At 39.7% G+C, this 11238-nt stretch overlaps 1 protein-coding gene across 1 annotated transcript; it reads right to left on the bottom strand.

The window, feature by feature from the left end:
* Positions 1-4583: 4583 nt before the first annotated feature.
* LOC149843722 (serine/arginine-rich splicing factor RS31-like) lies at positions 4584-8838 on the bottom strand. Its single transcript, XM_090000037.1, has 6 exons — positions 8740-8838; positions 7623-7759; positions 5946-6058; positions 5642-5877; positions 4950-5204; positions 4584-4855 (listed from the first exon to the last, which is right to left on the bottom strand). Exons 2-6 carry the CDS (start codon positions 7726-7728, stop codon positions 4825-4827), a joined length of 741 nt encoding a protein of 246 aa, XP_089856163.1. The 5' UTR covers positions 7729-7759; positions 8740-8838; the 3' UTR covers positions 4584-4824.
* Between the last annotated feature and the right edge of the window lie 2400 nt (positions 8839-11238).

Raw genomic sequence — 11238 nt, 5'->3', positions numbered from 1 at the left:
GGTTTTGAACCTGCAACGTCTCACCACAAGGAGACGTACACTGACAGCTCCTACCAACCTCGCAGAGCCCCGTTGGTTGGTCCTGTACTTTTTGTCAGCAAAAGATAGGCCAAGCTCAAGCCAACTTTGTAGGCCCTGTACTTTTGTCTCTAAAGACTAGGCATCACTAAGAAGGCATGCGTGTGTGGTTCTTCATTATCAACACCTCTCTCTATCACTTAGTTAAAGACAAATTGGTCTGTCTGGGTGGTTCTGTGCCTCACATTCACATGCACATACACGACACGAGAAACAGAGACAAAAAAGAAATCCTGGAATGGAATGCAGCGAAGAAAGAAGCAAACTACGAGGGAATAGATAAATGAATCAAAGGCAAACATGTGCTTCTGTATTCTTGTCATTGCTTTGGCGCACACACGAAAGATTGGTAAGCCTAGTTATAAATTTTTGATTGGTGGTATTTTGTTGCAATTGGCCCTGTTTGGGAGCCTTGAATTGGCGGTGCATTGCGGCTTCCACGACACCCTCTGCTTTACCAAAGCTTTAACAAATGCCTATAACTAGCCACGTTGCAGTGGCACGTCCCATTTAGAGGGTGTGTCATGGGTGACACGAGGTTAACATATTAGGGCACATTGGTACGTCTCTGTCACGTAGAGATATCATTTTAATAATTTTAAAGATTATTTTAATACTTACCAATAATATTTTGATAAAGATTATTTTATGTATTCAAAATCAAAATATAGTTATTTTTTTAACAGAAGATCCGTGTCACTGTATCTTATTTTTTCCAACAAATTTTTGAACTCATATATCAAACTTGTGTTGTGTGTCAGGTCAAAACCGTATCCTTGTGACATAACCCATATGCAAATATTGACAGCCAAAGAATGTCCTTCAACATCACTGTTTATTTAAGAAAGCATTTATGTTATTTTTTTTTTTAAAGAAAGAAAGAAAGCATTTATGTTACACCCCCTTAGCATGATAAATCACATTTTAGACCCAAGAAATTTCTGGACATAGGAAGTGCAATTTTGTTTTTTGTTTTTGGAAAAGGGAGTAAATCAATAAACATTAAAACATGGGAAGGAATCCTCATCCGAATCACTTAATGGGCCTGCCCCTGCAAGAAAAACCATAGGTGGGGTTACCGACACCTAAGCCCTTATGGAGCCCACTAGTTAAAGGCACCAGCACACCCAGTGAGAGTAGAACCTGGAACAAAGGGGTCAGCACTCAACACCTTCTCCCTAAGCCCGCTACCACTTGGGCTACCCCGGCAGGTGTAGTGTAATTTTATTTAGTAGCATCCATTTGGCTTTCACATCATTGAGAACAGACCATCAAGCACTTGGAAAACCGTTTGAGTCAATCCACATCCGATGACAGATGGGTCAGGGCTCAGTTTGGGTCTAACTTACCTTGCCATTGATGCACTTAATCAAGTCACTTAAGCTAATGGCCGAGTCTGATTAATTTAGTAGCCCAACATTTGATGTTATATATACTTGACGGCAATCTTTGGTTCCTAGTTATGTAATATTTTCCTTTTTTTCTGATTGGATAACTGGGGAAAACCACCCCACTCGCTTGTGAGCTTATTGGTGTAAAAATCTCATATCCTTCTTACCCAGCAGGGAATTCACCCAGATTCCATCTTGCAGCAATAGATGTGCATCTGTGAGTTTCGAACTCATGATGTTGCTTCTGCTTGATGACATTCACAAGTAGCTCCTACCAGATGAGCAGACCCTTCATGGGCTTGAAGATACTATAGTCACCAATACAAAAAAAATCAAAGGAAATCTTTTTCAAGAGTCCAAATGTGATCATATTACCCCAAGGGGGGGTTGGCACAGTGGGGGTGGGGCCTTGATCTGCTGGACAGGTAGTCAAGGTTTGATTCTCATGGGCATCGCCCTTCTGCGCAGGCAAACACTTAGCATAGGCCCTGGGGGCAGGGGTCCTACACTCAGAGTTTTACGCTGTCGGCACGATGACCGTAGGTATGGTAGGCTGAGTCACGACCAGGTAGTCAAGGTTTGATTCTCATGGGCATCGCCCTTCTGCGCAGGCAAACACTTAGCATAGGCCCCGGGGGCAGGGGTCCTACACTCAGAGTTTTACGCTGTCGGCACGATGACCGTAGGTATGGTAGGCTGAGTCACGACCAGGTCTTTGTGCAGGGTGTGGTTTCTTCGGGTTATATATCCAAAAAAAAAATTGTGATCATATTAATTCCATCAATGAGTATGCATGGGCATGGCTCTAAACTACCATTCCAATGGAAAAACACAAAAACTTCATTGGGACTCTTAAAAGGATCAAATGCATAAATTGAATTCGTGATACACGTTCCGGGTGTACCCCTGAGTTGAAAAGACAATGGCTGGGATTTTGTGATCGACATGGCATGAATGGTTACGATTGAGTCGTACTATTGAAAGGTTTCAACTTTTTTCTTTTTTACAGTCTAGCCGGTTAGGCAGACCCCCTACTAAGGATGCAAATGGTTCGGATCTAGGATGGAGGTCTTGTGAATTTTGGCTGTTCCGACCCAATTTGGATCCGACTCTCCCTCCCGTGTATCTACCTGTTCCGATCCGTTTACATCCCTAACCCCTACCAATGTATTAATCAAAAACTGATCTGTACAAAAATGCAAGATTCAGGAAGATTTCAACTTGATCACATAAATGGTGTTAGTTATTCCTGCCTTCCTTTTTCTAGTGTAGGGCCTTATCTTCTCTTCACCGAAATTCAACATCCCATAAAGATAAGATAGAGATGAATTGCAGATGATTGAGGGAAATTTACAGATATCATCTTCCATATTAACAAACATCACTTCTGTAATTTGAATGGTAACAGCAGAGAAAACTAGGGCTTTTTTTTCTTATCTCGAGTACCAAATTTTTTTGGTAGGAGACAACATGAGGACAATGATGATGATGTTTAAAACTGGATACATACACACCAACAATGTCTAGTCTATGTGCTGTCTCATCCTCCAAGAGACAAGGATGATGATATAAATTGGGTTAAAGCTGAAGAACTCACATGAATGGAATGAGGCTTGATAATGATATTAATGATGATGACAAAGTTTGATGCACAATTCTGAATGATCTCAGCTGTAACTAGGGGGGTCAATGGGTCGGGTTTACCTGGACCCGACCCATACCAAACCCTATAGGATCCGGGTATGGTGATAAATAATAAGACTCGATTAAGATCCGGGTCTGGACCTGAAGGTCTGATTAATACATGGATCCAGGTATAGTTTGTGAAATTTTATAGCAGACATGGGACGACCCCATTTCCGATTAAGACCTGTAATTTTTTAATGTAAAAATGATAAAAATATTATTTTACCAGGTATGGGGCCCGGGTCTGGTTCATGTATTTCTTATCGGGTCTAAGTATGATTTTTATTATGGTGGGTCTGATTAGATCCGGGTCTGGACCCGATACCATACCCATAAATCAAGGCCAGGTCTGTTTCCACCTGGGTCCGAACCAAACCCGACCCATTGACACCCCTAACTGTAGCATCTATCTTCCTTTTTCTTTTCTTCATCTTTTTTTTTTTTTTTTTGACATGGAGCAAGAATAAAAAAAGGTGTGAATTTTAAAGCTAGCAAAATTGACAGAGAAATGGTGGCGAACTCACATTGGATGTTGCAATATCCGGGAACTTCGCTAGACTTTATTCCTATACTCATTTTTCGATCATGTGGGATTATGGCTTAAGTTAAACCTGATTAAATATGTTCCCAAACCTCCTCTTAAAATTTTCAAGATGTGGTCTTTACTGGAGGAATGAGATCAAATTGTATCCAAATCTTGGTTTGCCTGTTTGAGGTGTTCCCATGTTTATTGCTACCAAGAAACTTGGTGAAGTAAAGAGAAGATTGAAATTCTGGAACCAGCATAAAGTTGGCAATGTTGAGGCAAATAAGAAAAAACTTCAGAAGAAATTAAATGAACTCCAATTATCTTTGATCAAGGAGATATGCAAGCTGATTTTATTGCCTTGTCTCTACGAGATGAGTACCAGCATTATCTTATGATGGAAGAGTTTTTTTAGCGCCAAAAATCAAGAATTCAATGGCTTCATGAAAGTGATCCCAATACAGAAATTTTTCATGCCAAAACTAGACACAGCTTTCATAAGAATCAAATCAGGATGATTGAAAAAGATGATGGTGGACTCGTGATCCCAATACTCTCAAGAAGATCTTGCCAAAGAGGTTAGAACTTATTTCTCTTATCTATTTTTCCAAAGTACAGGTCCAATTAGACGATTTCAGCGGTGTGGCAAATCTTAGAGTTTGACTGATAATTTGATGTTAGAATATCCTGTGCTAGAAAGTACCGTATGGTCACGGTAGCCAATATTTTCCTATGAACATATTTAGACAGATCAGGTTTGGCTCCCATGTCAACCTCAACCAAACCTCCAACAAATCATACGAATTCATCAATCTCAATGCTTAACCCTATGGCAGATGACTAAATTCCACCAGTCAGGCAGCAGTTGTGTGAAGTAAAAGACAACAAGAATGAAACCAAGATTGAACAAGAAGTCTTCCATGATGTTTTGGATTTTACATAATCAAACTAAACAAGCAAAAGACTAGCACGATACAAGTAAACAAAGGGTTGAATCTAAACCAGTGACAAGTAAACAAAAGGTCGAAACTAAACCAGTGATTACACATAAAATCCTTCCTAAACAACTCGGTGGTATACCAAAGCACTGAAACAAAACGAGCATCAGCATTCAGCACGAAACCCACCCAACTGTCATCCTCTCTATGTCCTGGACCTTAGGATTGGTGATCGACTGTCATAATAAAACCATATGTGAGGGTATGGGTATTATTTAAATAATTGATGTTAATAAATGGCTCACAAAAACAGAGAAAGGGCAGCCATACCTACGATATCTACCATAATCAGGGCTTCCATTTCTATCATAAGCTGGCCCATTGTATCTGTCATAAACTGGACTGCGTGCCCTGCCATAGTCAGGACTTGGCCGCCTTTTATATCCTGGGCTAGGAGAGCGACCATAAGATGGGCTATCGTGCCTTACATAACCACCTCCTCTTTTGGGACTGTCGTGCCCGTCACCCCTCTCGCTGTCATCTCTTAGGGCGTATTCAACTGAGATCACACGGTCAAGCATTTTGCTGAAATTGACAAAACGGGTACATAAACATTATAAAACTTTCAGATATTGAAAAACAAAAAATTGTGATTGCATTAAGAAACAAAAGGAACCAGTATCACAAATGGTGGAGGCAAGAGAAAGAGAAGAGAAAACACATCACAGGAAGTGCATGAAAAGGAAAACACAAAATAGTGCATCTGAACTAAGGGACTGCATACTCAGACCACAAATCATAGAAGATCACACATAAATAGGCAGTAGAATTAGGTATCTAAATGTGACAGCCAATTGAAACCACAGGCCTGTAAACTTGTGCATCACAACCCAGTTATGTAGATATCAAACTACAATGCCTAAGAAGTAAGAACCAAATTGCATGGTTACATAGGTTATTTACTGGAATAGAAGCAGTGAGACATCAAATTGAAGGAAAAAAAGGTACACAAGGCCAGGTACCTTCCGTTGGTCTCCTCCAAGGCTTTGGTAGCATCTTCTTGGGACTCAAACTGCACAAATGCAAAGTTCCTCCGAATCCGCACATGCAAGACCTTCCCATAAGGCTCAAAATGCCTTTCAAGATCCCGAATTCTTGTATTGATAGGATCAAAGTTAATCACAAACAGTGTTTTAGTTGGCCTAGTGTTTGCACCAGTGCGACCAGAGCCCTCACGATGCCTGCCCCTCTCTCCTTGCTGAGAAAGGAATTATACCAATTAGACTCAAACTAAATGAAGCACTGAACAGGCAAACAAGAAGTTACCCTGGCCCACTCCACGGAGAGCCGGCGCCTATGATAACCAAAAGGTATGTCATCGAGACCTCGAATAGCATCCTCAGCATCACGTCCATCATCAAAATAAACGAATGCAAATCCTGCATTGTGAAAAAGTGTAAGAGGGAGCAACACCAGTACCTACAACATCTACTGAGTACACAATAATCCAGTTTGACAGCATAATCAGAAACCCCTTGTTCCTGCAAAAATGAAAAAAGAAGAATACAACACCTGATAGACATGAGAAGGCCCTGAAGGACAAAAGGATGGCAAGTATGGAGGCTTTTGGATGAACTAAAAGATAGCATAAAAATTAAATCCAATGTAGGCCATTGCTGCACATGCTTCTCCATTCATGCAGCAAGCGCACAGTAGGCATGATTATTGGATTCCTCATACTTGCAAAATGTCAACTCTATGTAATGAAGTCGTACAAAGGATGCACAATGGATTATCAGGTGAGGATAGTGTAGAATGGCAGTTGTGAGTGTAAGAAGCTGATGTGCTCGCAGGAGGGTGAAATTGCACTGATATGGAAGATTTTGCATGGAAGTTGATACACTCAGAGAGAGGTAAGTTGCCATAAACTGTCCCTGCGTCAAAACAAACATTTAAATATGGAGGTCCTGCTGAAGCAACTGCAATAGTGCTTTAACCAGATGTCATTCTCTATTGCAAAGAAGACATAGACACACAGTGCATTCAATCATTCATGCAATTTCCCCTGTGCGACAGACACTTTCTGTGTTAAAATGTGAAAACCACTGAACATCTTTTAAGAGATTGATTGTTTCCACCAAACATCTTTTAAGAGATTCATTGTTGCAAAAAGCACTTTTATTCCTGCTGCATGAATGCTCTCCTGGAGATATCCAACCAAACACAAAGAGGCAATTCATCATACAGTATTCACATCTTAACCCGCTCACATCAGCCAAAGCTATTTACTGTTGGGCAAAACACTGTTGTGAATATAATTCTCACCCAAATGCCTTCACAAACAAAGAAAAACAATTGTGGGCAGGGAACACGTGAACATAAGACTCCAAAAAGGAAGTGGCATTTCAAATTTCCAATATAAGGATGCAGCAGCCTTCAAAGAGAAATTGCAGATAGGGCCAAAAGAACTGTATAAACTCTATATGCTTCAACTTCACCTATGTACGAGTTACATATAGCCCTTCAGATGACCGTTTCATACCATCTTAACACAAATCTAGCACAACACCATTCTCAATCTTTTGGAATTGACATAACCATAAAACCTCAACTACTACTAGTGATTTTTTTCCAATGTGTAGAAACCATACTAAGAACTTGGCAATAAAAAAACAAAAAAGATTTTACAGTGATTTGGTGAACCCACATCACTGTTTCCTTGCAATGTGAATTTTGGCAAAAACTATAATCTTCAAATCCAGTAAAACATTGCATACTCTTGATTATTGTCTTAACCATAAGATACATATTCCTTTGCTTTCATCTTTTTTGGGATGAAATTGCATCCCAACCATCATCACAACTGGCTGTGGAACATCATGTTTCATGTCAATAAATTGTAAACAGCCACAAGTATAGACCCCAGGAAATAAGGCCATCTGTTCTGTCAAAAACAAAAACTATGCAGGAAATAATTGAAACAGATCAACCAAAAACAAATACCAGATTTCATGTCAACACGATCGACCCTCCCATATTTGGAGAATAGCCTCTCCAAGTCTGACTGGCGAGTATCATAATCAAGATTGCCACAGAACAGGGGCCGCATCCTTGCTATCTCAAGTTGGCCGTCAAAACTCCTAACAAGCAGGAACCAAAGAACACAACAGCTTTTCTCCATCAGAAAACAATAACAAAGATAGAACCCAATCATGATGTGTACAATACGTTCACGTCAATGATGATACAGTAACGACCATAATAATAATAATTCAAATAAACGGCTACACATGTTTGCAAATGCACTCACATACACATACACACATAAATGGTTCCCTAGCCAACGGTCAAAAACATCCAAGATATTTAAAAAAATAAAAATCAAGATACAATCTCCCAAATATCTAAATTTAACTCGATTACAAGAAATCACGTTGGAGGTGGTGACGGTAATGGTGGTGAAAATCCAAACACCATCCTTTTACAAAGAGGTAGCTAACCAAGCCACAAACAAAAGAAATACCACCTAAAGAGGACCTGCTCTTTGAACGGTTTCGATGGCTAAAAACACAGAAACTTAAGGAACGAACCCGGAAATCGACTAGAAACTATAGACAAAGGGTCTCTTATCCGCGATGCGATTGAAGAAAGGGACAGATTGCGCAGTGATGAGGATAAACATGGTGTACCAAACATCTATCACCACCCTAAAAAGAAGCCATTGCTTCCATAATCACTATCTTCATGAAAATGATATGATGATGATGATGGCAATGATCCCCCAGGCCAAATACACACACAAAACAACGGTCAGATCCACAACCAGTAACGCAGAAGGTAGTTGTGGTGAGGGCGATGACACGGAACGCTGAATCTCAGAAAACCCAACAGTACAACTCAAAACCAAGACGAAGAACCGATAAAAAGGAAACAAAGAGAAAGAAACGAGAATACCAACCATAAAAAATAGGAGAAACAAACGGATCTGCATCAAAATCCGTAATATTCCAATAAACCCTAGAGATTAGAACATTCCAAGAAGTATCTTCGAGAAGGAAGAAACACAACACAACGATTCTTCAGAAAACAACCATGAAACCCTAAGAGAGAGAGAGAGAACCTGGCTTTGGTTTGGATGAGAGACGAAGAAGAAACCCTAACCCCTGTGATTGGAGAACGCAACGCCAACCAAATAACGTATCGGGCGAATGGGAGCGTTCTGTTCAACCCCCCCCCCCCCTTCTTTATATAGAGACCGCCTCAAAGGGAAAAAAACTTGACGCTGGACGTCAAAGAATTGTTGGGGTTAGGTTAGGGTTGGGTTTTAGGAGCATCATCTTTTGAAAAATATCTCGGTATTTTTTAATTAAAATATCGGAAACACGATATTATCAAAATATTTTTTATTTTTTAAAAGTTACTCTTTCTCATAGAGATGTCAACCAGTCGGATTCGGGTCGGATCTGGGCATTACCAAATCTGATTTAATCGGATCTGACCTAATCTGATTCGGATGAAAAAAGATATAAACAAATCCGAATCCTACTAGTCTAAAACCTAATATTTACAGTTTGGATTCAGATTTAAATATAAAATTAAGACTAGATCGGAATTTGATTTTTAATCGGATCCAGATTTGGTTACCAAATCTGAATCAGATTAATATAAAATTCACTTGAATCATGGCCAAATGATACAAGGCCGATACGGATATTGACAACATTGGACCAAATTGTCACTTTTTATTTCAATTTTAAAGTGACAAAAAAAACACTCCTTTGCCCAAGACAATTCTCAGCATTAGGAGTGCCAACCGGTCAGGTTTGTTTTGGACCCAGGTGGAACCAAACTTGGACCAGATTTTTATGGTATCACATTCGAGCTCTGGTCTAATCAAGTCTATGATAAGAAAAAACATACTCAGATCCGATAAAAACCACATGAACCAGATTCAGATCATACCCACAACAACAACAACTACGCCTTCATCCCAAAACAATTGGGGTCGGCGATATGAACCAACCAAGAAAATCATTATGGGTCTTCCACATGAATCCTTCTCCTCCATTCATTTCTATCCAATGCCATGTCCTCGGTGAGGTTCAAAGCATTCATATCCTTTCTTATCACCTCCATCCATGCCTTCCTAGGCCTACCCCGACCTCTTTTAAATAATATATTTTTCCATTTCTCCATCCTTCTAACTGGAGCATCATTAGGCCTTCGTCGAATATGTCCAAACCACCGTAAATGATTCTCTATCATCTTATTTTCAATGGGTGCAACACTTACCTTCTTACGTATATCTTCGTTCCGAATCTTATCTTTTATTGTATTTCCACACATCCATCTCAGCATACGCATCTCAGCATACGCATCTCAGCTACACTCATTTTTTGAATATGATGTCTCTTGGCAGCCCAACATTCCGTACTATATAGTAAAGCGGGCCTAATAGTCGTCCTATAAAACTTTCCCTTCAACCGCAATGGCATTCTATGATCGCACAACACTCCAGTTGCACTCTTCCATTTCATCCACCCAACCTTTATCCTATGATTTACATCTCCATCAATTTCTCCATACTTTTGAATGATAGATCCCAAATATTTGAAAGAATCATCCACCGGTATTTCGTGCTCACCAAGCTTCACTACACTCCCATCACTACTTCGTTGTTTACTAAATCGACATTCCATGTATTCTGTCTTACTCTTACTCAACTTAAAACCTCTTGCTTCCAATGTCTGTCTCCATAATTCTAACTTAGCATTAACCCCAGCTCTAGACTCATCAATCAAAACAATATCATCAACAAACAACATACACCACGACACATTTTCTTGAATTGATCTTGTAAGCTCATCCATCACTATAGCAAATAGGAAAGGGTTTAAAGCAGATCCGTGATGTAACCCAACCGTTATAGGAAAATTGGTTGTCACCCCTCCACAAGTGCGGACATTGGTTACTACTCCTTCATACATATCTTTAATTATACTAATGTACTTGAGAGAAACACATTTCTTCATCATTGTCCACCAGAGAACGTCCCTAGGTACTCTATCGTAAGTCTTCTCCAAATCAATAAAAACCATATGCAAATCTTTGTTCCTCTCTCTATTTCTCTCAATAAGTTGTCTAAGAAGATGTATAGCTTCCATAGTTGATCTTCCAGGCATAAAACCAAATTGATTTTCCGATATCATGACAATCTTCCTCAACCTAGACTCAATCACCCTCTCCCAAAGTTTCATAGTATGACTCATGAGTTTTATACCACGATAGTTTGTGCAATCTTGTATATCACCCTTATTCTTATATAGAGGCACCAAAGTACTCTTCCTCCACTCATTAGGCATCTTATTTGTCCGCCAAATCTTGTTAAAAAGATTTGTCAACCATTGTAAACCTTTCTCTCCCAAGCATTTCCAAGCCTCGATAGGTATACCATCTGGGCCAACTGCCCTTCTTGATTTCATTTTCTTCAAAGCCTCTGCAATTTCTTTCTTTTGAATCTTGCGCATGAAGTCACGATTCATCTCATGAAAAGGAATTGAAAAGTCTCCAAGATCCTGAGCATGACTTTCATTAAATAGCTTATCAAAATAATATTTCC

This window comes from Nuphar pumila, chromosome 3, assembly GCF_984573655.1.
Source record: "Nuphar pumila chromosome 3, dmNupPumi1.hap1.1, whole genome shotgun sequence".
In the NCBI taxonomy this organism is placed as follows: domain Eukaryota; kingdom Viridiplantae; phylum Streptophyta; class Magnoliopsida; order Nymphaeales; family Nymphaeaceae; genus Nuphar; species Nuphar pumila.
The sequence above is the reverse complement of the archived record's forward strand: the minus strand, read 5'-3'. Positions and strand labels throughout refer to the sequence as shown.